This window comes from Mirounga leonina, unplaced genomic scaffold (genome assembly GCF_011800145.1).
Source record: "Mirounga leonina isolate KUSES-001 unplaced genomic scaffold, KU_Mleo_1.0 Mir_151, whole genome shotgun sequence".
Classification (NCBI taxonomy): domain Eukaryota; kingdom Metazoa; phylum Chordata; class Mammalia; order Carnivora; family Phocidae; genus Mirounga; species Mirounga leonina.
This window is the reverse complement of record NW_023270377.1, coordinates 82,905,743-82,930,013: the sequence shown is the minus strand read 5'-3', so window position 1 is coordinate 82,930,013 and position 24,271 is coordinate 82,905,743. Positions and strand designations below refer to the sequence as shown.

The following is a 24,271-nucleotide window of genomic DNA, read 5'->3' as shown; positions in this document are numbered from 1 at the left end:
TCCCCTTCCATCATTCTATTGCTGTCAATTTCTCCTTTTATGTCTATTAATAAATTGCTTTATATATTTAAGTGTTCCAGTGTTGGGAGCATAGACATATATATATTATATGATGTCATATTTTATACCTTTTTAATTTGTGTATCCATTGACTTATTTTTATAAATATAATTGATTTTTTTTTTTTGCCCCTTTTTTGTTTAAAGCTCCACACTGGTTTTATAAGTGATTATTCTATCTTTATGATATGTTTGCTTTTACCATAATTGTTTTCTTTCATAATTTTCTTCTATTTATGGTCTTTTCTTTTCACTTAAAGAATTCCCTTTAACATTTCTTGCAAGATTGGTTTAGTGGTGATAAACTCCTTTAACATTTATTTTTTGGGAAATTTTTTATCTATCCTTCAGTTCTGAATGATAACCTTGCTGGGTATTCTTTTGTTCTAAGTTTTTTTTTTTAACTTGTAGAACTTTGAATATACCATGCCACTCTCTTCTGGCCTGCAAAGTTTCCGCTGAAAATCAGCTGATCGCCTTATGGAATTTCTCTTGTAAATATTTTTTTTTTTCCTTGATGTTTTAAAAATTCTCCTTATCATTACTTTTTGTCCTTTTAATTATTGCATGTCTTAGTGTAGACCTCTTTGGGTTCATCTTTTTTTTTTTTTTAAGATTTTATTTATTTATTTGACAGAGAGATAGCTCAAGTAGGCAGAGCGGCAGGCAGAGGGAGAGGGAGAAGCAGGCTTCCTGCTGAGGGGGAAGCGCAATGCAGGGCTCGATCCCAGCACCCTGGGATCATAACCTGAGCCGAAGGCAGACGCTTAACCCACTGAGCCATCCAGGCACCCCTGGGTTCATCTTGTTGGGTGTTCTCTGTGACTCTGGATTTCTGTTTCCTTCCCCAGATTAGGGAAATTCCTGTTACTTCTTCAAATAAATTTTCTGTCCCCTTCTCTCTCTTCTCCTTCTGGTATCCCGGTAATATGAATGTTATTACACCTGACTTAACCTATTCTCATTTTTTTGCTTTTCAACTTGGTCGCTTTCCATTATGCTGTCTTCCAGATTGCTGATCTGTTCTTCTGCATCTTCTAATCTGCATCCTCTAATGCACATTCACTTTAGTGCATTTTTTCATTTCAGTTATTGAATTACTCATCTGATTGGTTCTTTTTATGTTTTCTACCTCTTTGCTGAAGTTCTCACTGAGATCATCCATTCTTTTCTCAAGTTCAGTAGGTATCCTTATGATCATTACTTTGAATCCTTTATCATGTATATTGCTTATCTCCAGTTCATTTTACTTCTCTACAGTGATTTTGTTCTATTCTATCATTTGGGACATGATGCTTTCTCCTCATTTTGTCTTTTTTTTTTTTTTAAGATTTTATTTATTTGACAGAGAAAGACACAGCAAGAGAGGGAACACAAGCAGGGAGAGTGGGGGAGGGAGAACCAGGCTTCCCGTTGAGCAGGGAGCCCCATGCGGGGCTTGATCCCAGGACCCTGGAATCATGACCTGAGCCGAAGGCAGATGCTTAACGACTGAGCCACCCAGGTACCCCACTCTCCTCATTTTGTCTTAACTCTGTGTTTGTTTCTATGTATCAGGTAAGTCAGCTACATCTCATGATTTTAAAAATAGTGGCCTTGTGTAGAAGAAGTTTTGTAATGCTCTGTAGCTCAGTCCCCCTGGTCTCCAGAGTTAGGTGCTCTGGTGGTATCCCTTGTGTGGACTGTGTGTGTCCTACTGTTGTGGCTGAGCCATGATTGCCTTCAGCCCAACTGGCTGTTATGACCATTTTGCTTGTGGTGCATTTGGCAGGATTTGGCCCCTATACCATTGAGGGGTCTGTCTGGAAGCTCCTTGATTGGAGGGAGAAATCTAATTAGGTATCTGCAGTTAGCCTTCTTGCTACAATTGCAAGTACACCATGGGGCAGGGGTTGTTCCCTGCACAGCCAGCTGGAGTCTGGGATGCAGGAATTATGGGCACGCTGGGGTGTGGGGTTCTTTGCCTTCGTTCCCAGGGAAAGAGTCATTTTGGTGTGGCACAGGTCCCTGCCAGGGCTGCCTTCAGGGTGTGGTAGGACAGGAGCAGCCCTGGAAGGATGCCTACCCACAGAAGTAGATTAGATGGGGCTGGTCCACAAGGGAATGCCAGGGCAGAGCACAACAGGGCAAGTGATGCTAGCAAGGTAGAGAGGGTTAGAACTGGCTCCAGCAAGAGTCGGGCTATCTAGGCAGGGGTGTGGGAAGAGAAATGGCACCTGCCAGCACTTCTGTTCCTGGAGAAATCTCCTGAAGATCTCTTCCCCTTCTATACATATTCTAAGATTAGTCAATATATTTCCTTCACATGTACTGCAGGTGCTTTTCAAACTGCTGCCTTTATGCTGTATCTCAGGCAAAGTTATTTATTATGCTGATTCTTTAAGGGCACTGGCTCAGTTTTCTATTGCCTTTTGGCTCTCCGGGCTTTAAACCTACTGAATTTTAAAGTTCCCAAAGTTAAACCTTCCTGGTTTTCAAAGCCAGATATTATGGGTACTTATATTCCCGGGGTGAGTCCCCAGTGCCAGAGATGACTGGTGTGGGATCTGGTCCTCTCAACTCCTCCATGCTTGTGATGTCCCCCCCATTTGTGGTTAGTCCTGTGGAGGATTTGGTTCCCAAACCTGTCTCATCCTTCCTACTATTTTTGATGTGGCCGCCTCTCTATGATTAATTGGGGAACATCTGCTCTGTCAGTCTTCAGGTCATTTTTAGAGTTAATTTCATAGAGATAGCTGTTACCTCAGTGTATCTGTGGGACAAGATGAACGCTGGATCCTTCTACTCTACCATCTTTTCCTGACTACCTTTGAATGTATTTTAAATCACTCTTAGACATAAAAATTACTAAGAATATCTCTCTCAAGTAAAGATTATTACAAAAATTAAGAAACTAAAGTCAATATTTTTTTAGATATGCTATAAAAAGAAAAGATGTACTTTTTCTACCTACCTACTTTGGCTCTTAATGATTTTAAATTATAAATAATCATGTATGTTAAAATGAACTTCATTACATTTCATAATAAAATTCTCAGTTATTTCAAAATAGGTTTACATTTAAATTATTGGAATGCTTATTCCTGGTTCTTTTACCACAGTCTATTTTTGAGTTATTTATTTGGAACTAACTCTTGGTTGGCTTGAACCAAAAAAGTTCATGGGCGCTGAATTTTCTGAGCATTTTAATGTTTGAGAGTTCTTTTCTTTTTTTTTTCATTCCTGTTTCATTTAAATAGTATTGGATCTGCATTTAATATTTTCAGAACTTTTACGCATTGTTCCACTGTCTTCTGGCATTAAATTAATGAGAAGATAAACTCTATGAAGGAAGATAGTTTTGTCTGTTTTTTTTTTTTTTTTCTTTTTTTCTTGTGTCCTGAATAAAATCTTATTCAGGGCAGTGCTCCAAAAGCATTTGTGGAATGAACAAATTAATACTAGCTGATACTAGTCTGGATTTTATTCCTATTCAGATGCCTAAAAAAATCATTTAATAATTCTTAAATTTCAATAGCTTAACCAGAATGTATTTAGCACTGACTTTTCTTATACACATATTACTGCAACACAAATGGGTCTTTCTTATATTTCAAGAAAATATTCCTTTTTGCTCTTGTAAAAATAGAAAGCTAGACAAATTCCTCTATAAAAAATGGATGATAATGGTCTACCCTGTGTATTTAATTTAATACAAATAAAATATTACATGATTGTAGTTATTTGATCTGATACATACTATCCATATAATTCTATCTCAGACTTCATATTTTTACTATGTGAATGCTATTTATAAAAGATCCACATAGGAAACTATACTTAGTTTTTTTTATCTTGAACAATTTATGTTTTTTCCTGGAGTTAATCATTATCTTACTTTTTGCTTGCTTAATTTTTCTTGTATTAATTACTAATTCTTCCCCAAAATCTTACCCTAGTGGAAACCTCATTTCAATATGTCCAAACATATCAATTGTCTATCCATTGCATAATCTTTGGCACATCCCTCCCTGAGCCCGCTAATCTGGACTACATGTTTACTCTTCATGCTTGCTGCACAGCTATCATCCTAGGTCCCCCTCACCATCTGTCTGAAGATTCAATTTGCCTTCTTTTCTTAGATTTTATTTCTGTGTCTCTCTTGGATTACCCTCTTGTCTGCCTATCTTTCAGTAATTTCCTGAAAAGGATGTACTTAAATGGCCTGTTCACTCTGTTTGCTTTGATTGCTAGCTGTCCTTAATGTTTAATGCCTGTAAGTTGCTCAGTTGTAGTTTTCTTCAGTTATATTTTATTTATATACAGTGCAATCTAGCTATATCCATCATATGCATTTAACTTGCCTCAGTTTCTTTTTTTTAATGTAGTTATTTTTTTATTGCTTGGGAATTGGAAACTAAGATCACAAAATAGTACAAAAATGTACTAAGTACACCACATTGAAAAGAAAATTTCAGAAGTTGGGACCAGATACATCTGGATGATTTTCTTTTCTTTTTTTTTTTTTAATTTAATTTTATTATGTTATGTTAATCACCATACATTACATCATTAGTTTTTGATGTAGTCTTCCATGATTCATTGTTTGCGTATAACACCCAGTGCTCCATTCACTATGTGCCCTCTTTAATATCCATCACAGGGCCAACCCATCCCCCCACCCCCCCTAGAACCCCCAGTTTGTTCCTCAGAGTCCATAGTCTCTCATGGTTCGTCTCCCCCTCCGATTTCCACCCCCTTCATTCTTCCCTTCCTGCTATCTTCTTCTTTTTTTTAACAAAAATGTATTATTTGTTTCAGAGGTACAGGTCTGTGATTCAACAGTCTTACACAATTCACAGCGCTCACCATAGCACATACCGTACATCATTAGTTTTTGATATAGTGTTCCATGATTGACTGCTTGCGTATAACACCCAGTGCTCCATTCAATACGTGCCCTCTTTAATACCCATCACCAGGCTAACCCATCCCCCCACCCCCTCCCCTCTAGAACCCTCAGTTTGTTTCTCAGAGTCCATAGTTTTTCATGGTTCATCTCCCCCTCTGATATCCCCCGTTCATTTTTCCCTTCCTACTATCTTCTTTTTTTTTTTTTTTAACATATATTATTTGTTTCAGAGGTACAGGTCTGTGATTCATCAGTCTTACACAATTCACAGCGCTCACCGTAGCACATACCCTCCCCAGTGTCTATCACCCAGCCACCCCATCCCTCCCATCTCCCACCACTCCAGCAACCCTGTTTGTTTCCTGAGATTAAGAATTCCTTATATCAGTGAGATCATATGATACATGTCTTTCTCTGATTGACGTATTTCTCTCAGCATAATACCCTCCAGTTCCATCCACGTTGTTGCAAACGGCAAGATTTCATTCCTTTTGATGGCTGCATAATATTCCATTGTATATATATACCACATCTTCTTTATCCATTCATCTGTTGATGGACATCTTGGCTCTTTCCATAGTTTGGCTATTGTGGACATTGCTGCTATAAACATTGAATTTATAAAACCTGACATAAATTTGTATATATAACTAAACATCATTAACTGGAATCTTCTGTTAACTCATTGAGCACTTCTATATGTTCACATCTCTAATTTGGTAACACTAAATATTCTTGTATTATCTATATGGTCCTGACTATATTAATATTGTTATTTATTCAATAGTCTCATCGCTTCTCTGCAATCATAAAGATTTTATACAGTCTCCCTCACTGTTAGTAGTACGGGTCATGTATACATTCTTTTATGTTGTTTACATTTATTTGTAATGATCTTCTCTCAGCTATGCAAAATTTCAGCTAGCTCTTTTTTTAAGTTATCTCTGAATTGCTCCAGTTTAAATTCCTCTGTAGTGTGAATCGCTCATAGGAAATATAATTTTGATCTTTATATTTTCTCTAGACCGAGGTCTTCATCTGCTTTTTTCCTGTTCTATTCCTTTATTTTTCACTTTAAAGTATTTCTGCATACTTGTCTTTGCCTTTTCATTTTCCTTGCTTTGGCTTAACAGAGAGTCTTTATTTCAAGCTTTTATTTTGTTCTAATATAATCTGGATAAATTCTCCTGTACCTTTTGCCATCTTATTTAAGGATAGATTGTCTTCACTTCAGAACTACACTGTGCTTTTTCTGTAGTCAGAGGTGTTAAGAGTAGCTCTGTGTGTGTGTGTGTGTGTGTGTGTAAGAAGAGGACTGAAGGGGAGAAGGCAGAGCTCATTTGGAGTATGTATGTGTTGCTGGAGGTTGTAGATTCTGCTCTTAGGTTTTGACACAGCAATAGTAGGGAACATGGGAGCAATGATCTAGGACACTGAACCAATCAAACAACACTCTCTCCCCCTTTCCCCTGTCGCCCCTGTTTCTTTTCCTGGTTGAACTTAAAACATGTTTCTATCATGGATCCAGGTCCACTTGTTAATTTCTTCTGTTTCTTTGCTACTTGAAGTATTTATGGGCCAGCAACACAAACATCACATGGGAACCTATTAGAAATGCAGCATCCCAGGCCTCACCCTGGATTTCCTGAACCGGAATCTGCATCTAATAGGGAATATATTAGGATGCCTATGGCACCAATGTTGATAGTTGGCGGACAGGAGGTCACATAGCATCTGGGGCTTTTTATGTGCCCTCCCACTTTTTCTTCTTCCAAAGGTATTATCCTATTTCCCTTTATATTTCATTCTAATAAATTCCATTTTACTACCTGAGATATTTAGCTTCATTTGATTTTTTTTTTTTTTAAGATTTTATTAAGTAATCTCTACATCCAACCTGGGGCTCAAACTAACAACTCTAAGACCAAGAGCTCCATGTTGCACTAACTAAGTTAGCCAGGCAGCCCTAACTTCATTTGATTTTGATTATTAGCTGCTACCTCTATGATTTCACTCCTCCCCCAAAATAAGATTTTATGTAATGGGGGAAGCCCAGGTGGTTCCGCCTTGTCCCCTGAGATCTTGTCACTGTAGGTAGAAACTTCTTCCAGTAGCTTTTCTGTGATCCCCTCTGACCCAGGCAGCTAGTCACACCTTCAATCTAAGTTGGATAGTTTCTTTAAATTCTGCACATTTGGGATGCCTGGGTGGCTAAGTTGGTGAAGTGTCTGCCTTTGGCTCAGGCCATGATCCCAGGGTCCTGGGATCGAGTCCTGCATCGGGCTCCCTGCTTCTCTCTCTGACTGTCACTCCCCTTACTTGTGCACTCTCTCTCTCTGAAAATAAAAATCTAAAAATAAATAAATATATACATACATATATACATACTGCACATTCATATTGTCTCCCCAGCACTATCTCTGGGTAATGAGAAAGAAGGCATAGCAGCCCAGAAAAACTACAAGCTACATAAGAATCTTGCATTTTCTATCTTTGGCTTCCATATCACTCTTATCCTTTTCATATTATCGTTGAGGTGGTCATGGCTGTGGAAGTTTTCCTTTTTTTCTAGGAGTAGAAAGGAGATACTGTGGGAAAGAGACACTGTGTTTTACTTTTACTCTATCTTTACCCTTAGGTCCCATCTAAACTCATTTTAGAATTAATGGGTTTTTTTATGGAAGCACAATCTTATTAAGACAAATGAATGTTTACAAGTGTCGTCCTCATCCCAAGGAACACTGAAATAAAAGCAAAAAAAAAAAAAAGGATGCATTGTGAAATTGAAATCTAAGTGTTTTATCTTGACAATGCTTTAGCAATTGGATAATGCTGGTATTTTTAAGGCTTATGTATTGATGGCACTCCATTACTATGGGTTTTGCTGGCAGGTACTTTTTACTTATATCTCCTCACTACACCCCTTTCAGCCCACTCAAAAATGCCCAGTGAGCTGCCCTTACTAAAGTTGTGTTGTATTCACAGCTTGGTGAGCTGTAAACAGTATTAGTATGAGCTTCCATACATTTCTTTCAACCTTTACCAGGAAGGGCAAACCTCCTAGGGTGAAAGATAATTCTGTTTTTATGATCACTTCTGCTGAATTGTGCTGTATTGTGTGTGATCTGACTGGAATGGTGCAAATCAGTAATGTGGCACAATACCTCTGATGCAGAGTAACAGAACACAGAAGGACAAACAAAAAATTAATGTTGTAAGAGACAAAAAGACCCAGGGGCTGTACACGATAGACATAGCATATACATGGAATTGTAGCAATTCAGGATAACATTAAGTAGCTCATGGATTTCATGTTCTTTGTTAACCGGTTAGGAAAACAACTAATTTCAAAATATAAAATAAGTGATGTTAGGAAAGGGGGCTGAATGAAAAGGAAAGGGGAAAAGAGGAGGGGGCAGGAAGAGATAAGAAAGATGAGTATTTTCAAAGCTTATTTGATTGAATGATCACAGTCTACTTGAGAGTACAAATAAACTTATGCAAAATTTGCAATCTGAATCATAAATTGTTTTTATACTGTTACTTCTGGATTAAGCTCAATTTATCAAACATTGAATTTTAAAAATAATTTATTGAAATAGTTTATATACAATGCTATATTACTTTCAGATGTACAACTTAGTGATTTGAAAATTCTATGTTATGCAATGCTCACCATGATAAGTTCAGTTACAATCTGTCACCATACAATGTTATAACAATTGATTTTATTCCCTATGCTGTCCTCTTCATCTGTCACTAATTTTATAACTGGAAGTCTGTATCTCTTAATCTCTACCAATTTGCCCATTCCCCTATCCTCCCATCTCTGGTAACCACCACTCTATTCTCTGGGTCTATTTCTGCATTTTTTTTATTGTTGTTGTTCGTTTTGTTTTTTAGATGCCACACATAAGTGAAGTTGTATGGTATTTGTCTTTCTCTGCCTGACTTATTTCATTTTAGCACTATACATTCTAGGTCTATCCATGTTGTTGCAAATGGCAAGATATCATGCTTTTTTGTGGCTGAGTAATATTCCATTTTGTATATGCACCACAACTTCTCCATCCATTCAACCATCAATAGATACTTAGGTTGCTTCCATATCTTGGCTATTATAAATCTGCAATAAACATAAGGGGTATATACATCTTCCTAAATTTGTGTTTTAATTTTCTTTGGGTAAATACCCACTAGTGGAATTATTAGATCACATACTATCTCTACTTTTAAATTCTGGAGGAACCTCCATACTGTTTTAGACTGTAGTTGCACCAATCATACATCCTACCAACAGTATACAAGGATTCCCTTTTCTTCACATCCTAGCCAACACTTGTTCATTTGATATTAGCAATCTAACTGGTATGAAATATCTCACTTGCATTTCCCTAATGATTAGTGATGTTGAGCATCTTCTCATGTGTTTGTTGGTGATCTGTCTATCTTCTTTAGAAAAATTTCTATTTCAGGCAAGTCCTCTGCCCATTTTTTAACTGACTGTTTGGGGTCTTTTGGTGTTAAGTTTTAAAAGCTCTTTATATATTTTACATATTAACTCCTTATTGAATATATCGATTGCAAATATCTTCTTCCATTCAGTAGGTAGCCTTTTTGTAGTATATCTTGAAATCTGGGATTGTGCTACCTCCAGCTTTGTGTTTCTTTCTCGAGATTGCTTTGACTGTTTGGGGTAATTTGTGATTCCATAGAAATTTTAGGATTATTTGTTCTAGTTCTGTGAAAAGCTGTTAGTATTTTGAGAGAGACTGCATTGAATCTGAGATTGCTTTGGGTAATATGAAGATTTTAACAGTATTAATTCTTCCAATCCCTAGCATGGAATCTCTTTCCATTTGTTTGTATAAACTTCAGTTTTTTTCATCAGTATCTTACGGTTTTCAGAATATAGATCTTTTACCTCCTTGGTAAGTTTTTTCCTAGATGTATTATTCTTTTGGTGCAATTGTAGATGGAATTGTTTTCTTAATTTCTTTTTTTTAATATTTTATTTTATTTATTAGAGAGAATGAGAGAGAGAGAGAGAGCATGAGAGGCGGGAGGGTCAGAGGGAGAAGCAGACTCCCCGCAGAGCAGGGAGCCCGATATGGGACTCGATCCTGGGACTCCAGGATCATGACCCGAGCCGAAGGCAGCCGCTTAACTGACTGAGCCACCCAGGTGCCCCTGTTTTCTTAATTTCTTACTGCTACTTCATTACTAGTGTATAAAAACAGATTTATGTATATTGATTTTTATATCCTGTGACTTACATGAATTCAGTAATTACTTTTAATAGTTTTTTGGTGGCGTCTTTAGAGTTTTCTATATATAGTATCATGCCATATGAAATAGTGATAGTTTTACTTCTTCCTTACCAATCTGGATGCCCTGTCTGATTGTTGTGGCTAAAACTTCCAGTACTATTTTGAATAAAAAACAATGGTGAGAGTGGACAGCTTTGTCTTGTTCCTGATCTTAGAAGAAAAACTATCAGTTGTTCCACCATTGAGTATGATGTTAGCTATTGGTTTTTCATATATGACTTTTATTATGTTAAGGTATGTTCCTTCTAAACCCCCTTTGTTGAGGTTTTTATCAAGAATGGGTGTGTGTGTGTGTGTGTGTGTGTAATATGTGCCTTTTGTTTAGTTACCCCTTTGTGGATTTCTGTCAAAAACAAAATTGGTAAACACATGAATCATGCAATGTCAGAGATGGAAGGAACAAAAATGATCATTTCATCTAGTCAGGTTCACAAATTGGTTAAGAGGTGACACCAACTAGGGACCCAGGAATAGGGAAGTCTTCCTTGTGTGCTAAGGTAGAAGAATAGATCAGAGAAGGAAGTGCTACAAGATAGAACTGACAAGCAGTAGCCAGTGAGAATGTGAGAAGATAGTGTATTGGCTATCTGGATTTCATTTGTCAAATATCCAAGCTCTGCTAGGTGTCTTTTCTCAGCCTTGCTGGCTAACATACAATACTTATCTAATTATGCTCTGAATCAATCATGAAACTATTGACATTTGGGACTGAATACTTCTTTGTTAAAGGGGCTATCCTATGCATTGTAGGATGTTTTGTAGCATCCCTGGTCTCTGCTCCCTAGATATAAGCAGCAACCTCCAGTTGTGACAACCAAAAATGCCTCCAGACTTTGCTAAATATCCCCTGAAGACAAAATCACCCCAGTTGAGAATCACTGCTCTAAAAAAATTTAATATGTAGTTGTATTGATTGCTACAAGCTGAAGGGATAGAAGAACCTAAAAATAGGTTTCTAGTCTTAGAGCAAAATTTATTGAATTATTTTGGAAATGTTTTATGGCTTAATACTATATCAATAAATGTGATGTGTATTTTTCCATACACTTAGTAATTGCATTAGTAAACAGTTCTCTAAGCTCATGCAGAATGTTTGAAATATAAGCAGAATACTTTATTTTTGGCTGCCACTATCCCTTTAAAATTTATTTAGTCAGAGAAAGCCTTTCCTTGTCACTAGAGAAGTTCCAGCAAGTCCATTTCTCCTCTGGGTATTCACTGATAATAAAAGTCCTCTGGGTGCTTTAAGTCACAAACCTAGTCTCAATTCAGAAAATAGAACACTCATTCTTTGTAATAATCCTGATTCTTAAATTGATCTGGCACTAAATCTTCTCTCCCCCAGGCCAGGGTTTACTTGTGGCTAGAGGAAAATGTAGGGCAGTATGGGCTTCTTGTTGGTTTCCCCCTACCATCCATTCTCCTTCTCCTCTAGCATTCTGTTACTTCTGACTCCTCATAGGTCAAAATGAGATGCAAGGTATTGTGGGGAATAGTGTAGCCCCCTGTGGCAGGTGCTATTGTTTATCAACACTGAGACCCTCTGGTGGGCAGATGTTTAAAGCTAATGGTCATTTCATGGGCAGATTTATTAATTCTTCCTGCCCTGCAGGGTTTCTCTGACAATATTTTGTGGCATGGATATTGCATTTTTATTCCTGTGCCACTACTTCTAACCTCCTAGGCTTCCAAAGTCCACTGCTCCCAAACTCTCCCTGCTGGAGTCAAGACTTGCCCTGGTCCTCAACAGAAATCCCAAGGGCCATGTGTAGGCCCTCTTCTCCATGTGGACCCCATTGGGTGCATTGGAATACTCACATCTTCTGGCCCAGGAACACTGTAGAAATACAGCCCCAGCCCGTGCCTAGTCACAACTCTTGACTGTGGGGGGTGAACATAGTTATTAAACAGCCATAGGCATCAGTATTCTAGGTCTTTCAAACAAGGATCCCTATGTAAGGAAAGGTCTTATTAGGCCTGAGGCAACACACCCAACCCAGCTCCCAGAAGTGTTTAATGGCAGTTCAGCAGCGATTTTTAAAGACACACTATAAAATACTACCTTCATTGTGAACTCTTGACTCTGTTTTGAATCCCAAAGATGAGGTGAGTCTCCAAGAATCTGGTAACTGGGTCCTGGATAACCATTTCAAATTTGATGATGTCTCTGACTACATCAAACTGTTATTTCGACCTTTTGATCTGGCTATGTAAGTTTTAGTTTTCATCCTAATGATTAAAATAATACAAGTATTTTCAAAAATCCACCAAAATCTGTCTTGATCTCTATGTAGCCATCTATAAAACGACTGGATTGTACCAAATGATATTTAAGCTCATAGAAGACTTAAAATTCTGAGTATATGCTGTAAATTTCCAAACAAACTTGAATGAAAAATTATTTTCCTTAGTTTTCATTAATCTATTTTTGTTAGGACAATATTTTCTTAGTATTAGTCCCATTTAGGGATCTTAAAGCATGGGCAGTAGTTTAATCAATCAATACATATTTAGTAAGTACCTGCCATGGACCAAGAACTGTGCTTTAGAGTATGCGTATGGTGCTGTACAGCTTAATTTACTTCTCTCAATATATTTTTAAATCTATCAATTTCTATAACATTCTCCATTGTGTATTAGGATAAATTAACCTGCCCTTAAAGCACCTTACAATGGTAGGGAGACATCTCATGTGAAAGTACAATGATCATATTACCAAAGGCTCTGTAAATCTTTAGGACATATATAGAGTTGTATTCTTTATTAACTAGAGCTGTCACTGGAAGTTGCTAATTCTTTACTTAGCTGTATCTTAGATTTGTAACAGTTAACAACAGTTATTCCCCAGTTCAAGCAATGTCTCCAGGAAGTATTTTCCTAATTTCTCCAATTTTATTTTTATGTTCCATAGTACTTATTGCCATGATGTGTAGTAAGGAGAACCAAATAATGAAACTAATGGCTTGAATGGAATTACTCAGTGTTCATTAAAAATGAATCCAATTCCATCCTAGGAAAATGACAGATGCAGATATCTGAATCTTTCAAAATAGTTGTATACCACTTAAATTCACCTCTATTTTCTCCAGATGCAAAGCAGGCTAAAGAGATTAGGATCATTTTCCCATTTTGACATTGTGAAAATTCTTGACTTGCCATTCAGATGTACTTCTGGGAGACTATAGAAAAAGATGGGCTGTCTTTGGGGGAGAAAAAGGAAAGTTTCCCTGTCTAAAATTTTAATTTTCACATTCTGATCCACAAGATTCCTCATATCATTCCACATCGTTCCTCATACACATTTCCTAAATAATAAAAACCTAGTGATAGCTAATATGTATTGAATGCTTAATATTTTATGTATATTATTACAACAGCATCTTGTAGATATTATGCCAAATTCCATACTGTCTTTAATATTCAACTCCTTTGTTTTCATTTTGAGGTCACATTTACACAACCTAACCAGCGTGTGTGACAATGAAGTCAGCACAGCATTAGGCTGGGAGACTTCACTGAGGAATCACTTCTGTGGATTCTGTGGGGTTCTCTGTTTTGAAGGGAATGTGGTGGCCAGGAGCCATTGATCAGTAAGTGTGTAGAAAAACATAGAATGCATCAGGGAATAGAACTGTTGAAGCTCTCTCTGGTCCTTTGGTTTACTATCTACAGAAGAAACCTAAAATATATTCATAAAGACAAGAATTCACATTTGCTAGATTTGCTTTCTGTTTACATATTAATATCCTTTCTTGACCCCTGAGGAAATTAGAGTTACAAAATATAAGATGACCTATATAACCAAAGTACTAAGATATTAATTTTGTTAATAGACATTCATGGGTTTCACAGAGACCTCTTTGATATACTTCTAGTCTGCCTATAAGGATTACTGCTGTTTATTTCCTTGCCCTTGGAAGTCTGTTAGATGATGGTGCTGACCTCATGACCATGCTCCCACGCCTTATATACAAAGGCTGGTCTGTGGGCTGGGGAGTAAATGAGAACCCTGTCAGGGAAGGAGTACCACATTTAAGTCCATTTATTTCCATGGGAAGATAGAGGGATGGGGTGGGATGTTGACTGGGGAAAAGGGGAAGAATAAATTCTGCATTCGTGACAATTTGGTTTTGGTATATGGATCACCAGGGTTTTCCCATCTGCCTTCTCCCAACCTGTTCCCACTTCCACCTCGGAGTTGTTTTTTGGTTTTTTTATTTTTTTTTTAATTAATCACTTTTTGTTTGTACCGTGATTTCTCCCTTCCTCCCTTCTTCCTTCCTCCATCTCCCCCTTTCTCCTTCCCCTCCCCCTTCCTATCCCTTCTTTCCTCCTCCTCTTCTTCCTTTTTCTTCTCCATTAAGCTCCTTCCCTTCCCCTGCTTTTATTTCTCATATGCATAGTATAATTTGTAATTGGACACTTTCTCCTCCATCCACTAATTAATTTATTTTTAGACTTTGCCTCTGCAGTAGATGAAATTCCTTCTAGTTAAGAACAGATCAGTCTTAAGCAGAGATCAGTCTTAAGCAGAGCATGTCGAACAGTGGCTCTACTCTGGAAGAACAAGAACAGAATTTCTTCCACGGCAGGTAGGCAGATAACTTGGTTGCTAAATATTAGTAGTTTAGGGCCTTCTTTTCTCTGAACAAAGTCTTGCTTTCTCTCCAGAAATTCTTCCCACCACATAATGGAAACTGGTTCAGTTAGGAATTTATAAGTGAATATATTACTTTATTGGTTGTGAATAAAGGCTCTCTCCAATGGAAACTGATTTCTGTTTCATATGGGTTCTGATGCTTGTGCCAGAGGCATTTACTCTTCATCTTGAACACAGGGGTGACCAAGATCAGTACGTAGATCTATTGTACATCGTTGGGAAAATAGACCACACACAGGAGAAACCAGTTACAGGACACTTTACAAGGCAACATGTCAACAAGTTGAAATCAATTCGACACAGTACAAATTGAATACAGAAATGCCCTTACCTGCATCATTTACAACTAAATGGCTCCAGTGAGTCAAGAGCATAGCAAAGGTTACAATTCCTGCATTAGTTAGGGTTAACATTTACTGAAGGGAAGATAACAGAATTTGGTAGCAGAAGTGCCATGTTCAAATCCTGCTTAGCTATGAAAATTTTGGTAATTAAATTTCAAGTTGATAATTGGTGAAATGAAAGTAATAACAGCAGTACTGCTAGAGTTCGCTAATGCATCTTGTGGAGTAAAGGAGAGAATCTTAGTGTTGACTTAAATGATGAGTAAATGCACATCAAATAAGGCAATATTAAGTCTTCATTCTTTTTCACAGATTTGATATTTAAATTTTAATTGTAATGGCCTTTTAAGCAAAATGATTTGTGAAATTTGATTTATACTATATATTTTGTCATATGGGAAAGTTTACCTAAAATGTTGGTAAATGTTTGCTTTATTCTATAAAGTAAATAAATTACAGCCACCAGGAATTAACTTTTAATTATAAAGAATCCTAGAGTGAAACTTTTTATATTTTTTAAAAGATTTTATTTACTCAAGAGAGAGAATGTGCATGAGCCAGGGGAGGGGTAGAGAAGCAGACTCCCCCCTCCCCCCCACCCAGGAGGATGCCCGGGGAGGGACTCAACCACAGGACCCTGCCACCATGACCTGAGCCGAAGGCAGATGCTTAACTGAGCCACCCAGGCACCTATATGGTGAAGATTTTTATAAAATAAGCCCATTTAGTTTTTTATAGATCAACTTTTCTCCAAGTTATTGCAGAGCTAATACTGCAACACCTATAAACAGCTTAACAATTAAACTACCAATTTGCAACAGCATAAGCTCTTGTTTTAAAGGAAATAGGTTGTCATTTTAACATTTTAGAAATTGCCATGTATCAACTTTCCAAAATCTAGTCTTTCTACAGAATATTCAGATATGGAGATAAAACTGGCATTATACAAGGAAAAAAAAAAGTCTACTTGAAATCCTTATTGAACATTGTGGGAGGAGACTCAAAATCTTCAGATAATCATGTGTAAATGTAGCTAAAAAGATCACTGTACATTTAGTGTGAAGGTGGCTTCCATTAGATCTGTAACAATGACAATACTATAATGTAGTGGCAAGTAGCTACTTGATCAATTTTTTTTTCTTAAGCATCTCAACTTAAAGTAGTACCATACATTGCATGTGCAATTCATATATCCAGTGTCTTACTTGATACATTGCATATCAAGTATGTATAGGTTCTGTGGGGAAATTATAATTACAGTTTTTTTTTTTTTTTTTTTTTAAGACCAAGCAGATAAAGTTGTCATTAAAAGGAATGGAGGTGTATCGAGGCCTTTATAATCACAGATACTGAGTTTGTATCTGCACTGTGTGGAAAGTATTTTGTAGCATTTCTTCTTGGTATGATTTCCTTATAGATCTAGTCTGAAAGCCATAAAAAGGGCTTATAATGGGGGGACAAGAAGGGGTGTCACTTGTAACTAAGACACTCATGTTTGTAATATGCGTACTTTTAAATGTTGGCAAGTGTTATAGTCTACAATGTATAGTAGTACAAGTTCTATTTTTTTTTTAAAGATTTTATTTATTTATTTGACAGAGAGAGACACAGTGAGAGAGGGAATACAAGCAGGGGAGCAGAGGGAGAGGGAGAAGCAGGCTTCCCGCAGAGCAGGGAGCCCTATGCGGGGCTCGATCCCAGGACCCTGGGATCATGACCTGAGCTGAAGGCAGACGCTTAACGACTGAGCCACCCAGGCGCCCCAGTAGTACAAGTTCTAATAAGTTTCAGAAAAAAGTGGCAATATAAATTTCTTTAGAAGTTTAATTAAATAAATAGTAATGGCCAGAGAAAAGCCTTGTGCTAATTCTGAAAAGGGGATTATGTCCGTAAGATTAGTATTATCACATTAAAAGTGTGGGATGCCCATTACTATTTGATATCATTTTTTAATGTTTTAAGATGATTTGCACATGTAGGATAAAGTTTTTGGTGTAGTTCAATAGTCTGGGAAGATTTTAATCTAGAACATCTCACCTCCATTTTTATTGTAACAAGTTAGCAGAATAGGATCATTTGACTTGAAGACCCTGTCCAAATGGGCTTTTGCACAGTCACTGAGATTTGTTCTGAAGGGTCAGACAGTGAGCACCCAGACTGATGGCATGAACCAGGTGTTAAAAATGAAGGCTCTGTGTGTAGTTGAGCTCTTGAAGGCAATGGCTATTGCTGTCAGCTGCTGTGATTGACTATGCTACTTGTTTAAGTTGTTCTTTCCCAAAAGGCTCCTTGAGGATTACTTTGTGGTCCTTATTGACACCTTTAAACTTTCAATAGCCATTATACTTACACTTTTTTTTTTATCCTGTCATAACATTTTCCATCAGAATTATATTGATTTTGTGAAAAATAATCCTCATAGTGACTGAATTTTTATGCCTGAAAAAAAGCTATTAAAACACTTGCACATCTCTCTCAAGGTGATACTATGCATTTAAAATACTTTTGTAATAATAAATACCACACAGACATATGTATCCAGTAAAGGGTTTCCATTTTCATGACACTTGCATCTCAAGAACAGACATATTCCTTAAAGGGGCAAAAAAAAAAAAAGTTGCCAGCTCTGAATTGATTGACAGTTGTTTACTTAACTCTCTCCTTTTGAAAGCCTGCACACCTATTTCAACCTTGAACAGTTTCCAACTGTGGTATACTGGAACATTTTTTCATTTATTAAGTTCAGTGTTGCCAACCCAAACAAAGTATAATCAGCGATGATCCGAGCAGACCAAGCTGTCTAGCACCATACAATGTATCTGCATACTAATTTCCAAATTCCCTCACATTTCCAGAGAACTAATGGGATCATTTTCATTCTGTTACAGCAACTCAACAGTTACTGAATCACCATCTGTGTTTTCGTTAACCTGAATCAGATATGAATTCTGTTATTGCAAGGTAGAGCAGCTTGTTTAATGATTCTTAATCTTTTCTTTAATTAAATCATGCAGCCAACCTGAAAAATCTATCTTAATGCAAATTAGGAGCTTTTTTGGCATTCGCTTACAGTAATGCACTAATAAGGTTAATTTATGAAGGTTCTCTTCCAGTCTGTACAGATGATATTTGTTCACTGCATATTTTTAGCATATTGTCCCTTTTTGTAATATTTTAAGTAATAAAAACATAGTTATTTTTCACTTACACAAATGAGAGATACTGTAAGCAGCACTCTGTTAACCAAAACTAAATACAAAAAATATAAAGAATTCTAGGTAAGGGGAGAATACATTTTGTTGAATTTCAAATGCCAGTTCTCTGGAAATAACGGTATCTCTTTAACCATTTTCAGTTTTTTAGATACGAGAAGAGAGGGAGCTGAATAATTAGATGAGGAGTTCCCTTTAACTTTTTTTTAATCCTTTTGGATAGGGGTTAGGATTATTATTTCCCTTACTTTTTATATTACTATCAAAACTTACCAAAATGCAATTCACAACAGTTATGTAACTGATAATTTCAAAATACCTTGTCTAAATTCTCTTTTCAATGAGGTATTAATATTTTTATAATGCTAAATTCAGGGTAAACACACAATTACAGAGCTGGAAAAGATTATAAGAAATAGTACAGGATAAAATGAAATAGCAACTTGTAAGAACAGTGGGATTAAAAGTTAATAAATGAAAGAATAATACTAACCTTATCATTCTAATTACCTAGGAGGCTTTTCTTCATGACCCTGGCTCTAATCATATTATGTGGCAAATCATGTCACATTATGATCAAGACTTATAGGTGGTTTCTGTATTTACTAAGTCTCTTCTAAATCTACATGGAATAAAAATCATTTGTGTGAGTTTGTCATGGTAACTGAATTTCAGAGCCACGTATATGCAAAGTATGTTACATACATGTAAAATCATGAATATAAACAAGATAAGATATCTACCTTCAAACTAAAACTTACTGGAGGGGTTATTAACTTTGCACCACTCACAAGGTTTTCTAATGTGATTTCAATACTGTGACATCAGAATTTCCTGAAGTATTTGTATCTCCCTTGCATACTTTGGCCAATGTGCATGATTTTCCTCTAGTCAGATGGCCCTTGACAAAGAATAACTTTTGTTTCACATTATACTTTGGAATGTTCTTCTATATAGGAGAACATGTTTTGTGTTTTGATCCCATCATTTATTCCCAATCTGTAAATGATTGTCTGATTAAGTACATTTTAATATCACAACCTATTTCTTTAGAACATAACTGGGTATAGGCTATTTCCAAAATGAAATTTTCTTACTTGTTACTTACATGGAAAATTAAGGTTAACTTTTCTTTAAATGCATTTTGGGAGATTTCATTATGGAATTCTGAAGTATGAGTATGTCATCCATCCCCCAAAGCACTGGGAAACAGTGTAAGTAAAAGATGACTGCGGTGGCCTTAAAAAAGAAAAAGTAATAAATTGTAGAATACATTGCTTTGGTTACGACCAGGCCCCTAAGCTTACCTCCTTTATCTATAGTATAAATATATGCAAATCTTGACCCATGGTTTTATTTCTCCTAGACTTTGAAAAGATAAAAACAAGCTGATTAATGAGGTAACAAATGTATTATTGCCTTTAACTTCCAAAGTCCAGTATGGCTGTTGACTATATTTATTATACCTCCGGGTAAAATTCAGTCCAGAGGGAACTGAGCCCAACAGAAAGCATCAGTCATTTGAAGAATAATTACATAGCTTAATTATAATTAGAATCAAAGCAAGATACTAGTATTCAATTGCCACCAGCAAGTGGGATACAGTATTTCAAATACTTTGGGTCAGAGATTAGAAGTTATATAGGCATTAAAGTAGAAATGTTCTTTGGCATGAGTGAGATTCTTGTATTTGAAACCAAATGACACAGAAATAGCTTTATGTAGCAAACTGGTAAGTTACATTGCCTTTTCGCTTCTTTGAGGCAGAATCTATAAAATACTGAATTATTATCTTGTGGCAAAGCTGATATTTTAAGAATTTTAAACTAATATTGACTGCTGTCAGGTTGGTTTCTAGATTTATTGACTTAAGAAGTAGATATAAACTGAGGTGAAGGCAAGGTCAGGTCAATATTTATCTTGTGAATCAATAGATTTTGATACTAATAAAAAAATGAAGCTCAATAAATATATGTGGTTGATAGAAGAAAAAGCATATCAAAAAGTTTGTAATTTTGAAATTTCCTAAGCAAATTTGACTTGCCAGTTTCAAATATTATGGGATAGCCTATGCCCTAAAGGTATACAGGAGAAAATAATTCTGACAAGTAGTCCTGAGAACTTAAGCTATGTAATAGACATGTGCAAAATGTTTTTCAATCATATTGTATTATTAGTTATTAAGTTCTTTCCTCATTTTAGCTTTTATTTATCTGCCTCAGAAGAGAAGGATACATATAAGAGAATGTTTCATGGGATTAAGAATGTAAAGTGGGATTTTGTACAATTTTTAACCTAATGTAACTTGAAATGTAGTTCTTAGACTGAACTATAATTGCTTGGTTTACTTATATCTTAAGTCATCTCAATTCATCTCTATAGCCCCAGTGCGCTCCGAGGTACCTGTCTTACGCTGTTCAGGCTTCTATAACAAAATGTCACAGGGGGTAGCTTCTAGAGAGCAGAAACCTATTTCTCACAGTTCTGGAGGCTGGAAGTCTGAGATCAGGATGCCAGCATGATCAGGTGAGGGCCCTCTTCCAGGTTGTAGCTTTATCCTGGTGGAAAGTTGGCAGCCCTCTGGTCTCTTTTATAAGGACACTAATTTCATGAGGCCTCTGCTCTCATGACCTAATCACCTCCCAAAGCTCTACTAATGAGTATTGCATTGGGTTAGGATTTTAACACGAATTTGAGGGGGACATAAAAATTCAGATCTTAGCACTGGCATACTGTAATACAAAGATCTTTGATTAGGGAACAGATTTATTATTTTTCCATAATTCCTGACTTTAGATTGAGACCCTTCAATCTCCCAAATCAGTTCCAGGCAATAGAAAGTTGGTCCAATCCACTGAAGGCCACCTATGGGTAAGGAAATACATAAGAAAATTCTACAAACAGAAGGTCTCTTCTCTCCAGGTTCTTGCCATCTAATGTGAGATGACCAAGCATATCAGACATGGAAGACTGTTTCTGAAGGATTATAGAGTTAGATAAGAATTGTCATATTATTAAATATGTGCATGAGACCCAGAGCTATGAAGTATGGTCACACTGGGGGAGATTTTGGGGTCCTAAATAAAATGGGAGTAGACCCATATTCTAGTCTGTATCAAATAAGTAAAACCCAAGATAACAGAAGAAATGAACAAATCCCTATCTTTGTCAGAACACTTATGAAATATTTTGAATAGAAAATTAGGTTTGAGCATATTTTTCTGTGATAACATCTTACTTATTAAAAGTTTAAGCTAGACTATAACCTTTAATATTCTAGAAGGTCACGTTTTTCCCTAGCCCACAGGAAATTTTTGTCTCAAATCTTATATCATGTTAATAAAGCTCTTTTTACAAAAACCACCTTCTATTTTGCATATTATACACCACCTCTAAACTTTTTTTATGGGCAGAGGATATGATGACATACTATCACCTTCAGGGCCAAGTAGTTTGCACATAGTAGGTCCTTATTCAACAAATGTGGGTTGAATAAAACTTCATGAGAAATTTTATTGTAATATCACTACTGTCCTCAACTGGAATTGGTTGTTAATGGATTCCCTGACAAAATTTTCCATTACCTAGATGTCTATGAGAAAAGATAGCACTGCATTGAGTGAACCATCTTATGTGTTTCCATAGCATATCACAATTTAAACAAATATTTGTCTACTTGCTATATTAGATTATGTTAAGAGAATGGACTACATTTTCCTTTTTTGGTACCTATAGGGCCAAACACACTACCTTCTATAAAGTGGGGACTGTCTTTTTTGAAATAGAATCCTCATATAGAAACTCGTGATAAACGAATTCTTATAATTTTATCAAATGAGGGAAAATTGTTAGCATTGCTTCTCTTTGCTATAAAGATACCCATTTACTTTGTGAAAGTAGGAGGAAAAGATAGGCTTTTTAACATGTCATCTTATTTTGTTTCTATTGACAGATTTATCAAGATCTTTTGCACATAGCGGATTAAAAGTATGAAAAATTCTTCTAGGTATACAGGCTCAAAAATTCCACGTTTTAGTGTGGATGCTACAATGCATGCTTATTTGAATAATCCAAACACTAATCAGGTTTGAACTCACTTTTAAAGAGAAGGAACACAGCAACCTGGACAGTGGTAAGAGTCACCAGAAAGGAGGAGGAGGGAGGACCCCTGGAAGAAGACAACCCTTTCAAGGTATAGAAGTTTATTGCTAATCTCACAACCATTTCTAGTCCACAACATCCAAGTACTTCTATCAAATCTGGGAGTTATGCTTCACCAAGAGGCAAAGATTATGCATTTCCCAAAGTGTGGTCTATAGGTAGGGTGACACGCTGTCACTGAAACCTAAATACTTAACAATAGTTAAAGGGGCTACTCTTAATAATGTTTATTATTTGTATTAGGAGTAATGGTGGGACTATCTACTCAGCCAGGATAGATCGTTACCCTGAAAGCACCACTTGTATTGGAATTATTGGAATGCTCATCTGCTAAGAAATAAGCTAGGGTATGAAAAACCAAGTATAAAATGAGGAAGCATTTTTTTATCATCGATTGTGATATATGCAGATTTCTATATTTAAGATGAACACATTACAATTATAACTTAAATGCCTAAGTATTATATGACCCAAAATAAAAAAATCAAACATGGTTTCTCAAAGCTGAAAGATTTCTCATCTAGAAAAAAGGGGCAGCATTTGTTTGATATTTTGATGAATTATTAATTTTATCACAGCTAAGATGACAGCTAATATTAGAACATTGAATTATTAATTTTCAAATGTGCAATAAAAAGCAGAATAAACAAACTGAGATGTGTTTTACGTATGGGCTGCATTGCTTACATATTCTACTTAAGAAAAATATCAAAGGAACCAGAAGGAATTAAAAATCTTGTCACTTCTGATGAATTCTTTTACTCAGTACTTTCTGTGCCACTTTGAAATATAAGGTACAAATAACATCTGATAGTAAATGTGATTATTGAATGCTAAAGATCAACATTATCCATATTGCACATCTTTGTGTAAAAATTCGAAGCAGGATAGCTAAATTACAAAGCAATAATGAGAAATATCTGTGGTCTTAAAGAATTTACCTCTAATTTTCACAGGATTATTTTGAGAGATGAAAATTTTCTTCAGAATAGCTTTGTTATTTTTTGAGGCACTATTTATTTTTGTCCTGACAGTTACTCTTGTTACTTCATGGAACAAAACTCAAAGAGGTCTCAGTCTTCCTCAAATGTACAATGTTGAAGGTTCAGTCCAAAAACAAGGACAGACTCGATGTAGCTCTGTTGCACTGGGGGCCAGTGGCGATGTCCTGTCAAATATCTCCTCAAAAACCTCCCCTGAACTCTTGATCCTTCAAAGCCTTAACACTTGATTCCTGAATAAGAAAGTGTTTCCACATAAGCATTTAAGCAGTATAGAACAGAACCACCGCTCAGAGCAAAAGGACTGCTAGAGGACATGGAGAACTGACTGTACGGCAAACAGACTGATGGACATTTTTAAGGTATAATTTCTTGTTAGAAGAAAGCAGTTGTTTATCCCTGGCCTCACAAGGATTTAGCCCAGATGAAAAATGAATTTATATCCATTAAAATGTTCTTTATTATATCATTTACTATTTAGGCACATGGGTCAGGGGGTGCAAAAAAAAAAGTTTCACAGTACTGAAGTAGGACCCCAAGTAGAAAATGATTGGACTTATAGCTCATCTAATTTAGACAAGAATGATTGTAACCAGAAATGCTTTTGTGATAA

The 24,271-nt window shown here is 36.2% G+C and overlaps 1 protein-coding gene and 1 long non-coding RNA gene across 3 annotated transcripts in view; one reads left to right on the top strand and one right to left on the bottom strand.

Annotated features, from left to right (window-relative positions):
- Nucleotides 1–24,271, bottom strand: part of LOC118012472 — a 157,667-nt gene that overhangs the window by 69,775 nt on the left and 63,621 nt on the right. The gene's annotated exons all lie outside the window — the stretch shown is intronic.
- LOC118012471 overlaps nt 1–24,271 on the top strand; it is a 275,259-nt gene that overhangs the window by 244,970 nt on the left and 6,018 nt on the right. The window contains exon 7 of one of the 2 annotated variants that reach the window (XR_004679715.1): nt 22,449–22,688. Coding sequence is in view for 1 of the 2 variants with exons in the window: in XM_035008086.1 (XP_034863977.1) it covers nt 22,449–22,489 (41 nt within the window). In the remaining variant the exon portion in view is untranslated. Of the gene's footprint in view, nt 1–22,448; nt 23,640–24,271 lie in introns of those variants that run through there. The other variant, XM_035008086.1, reaches the window with a different exon arrangement.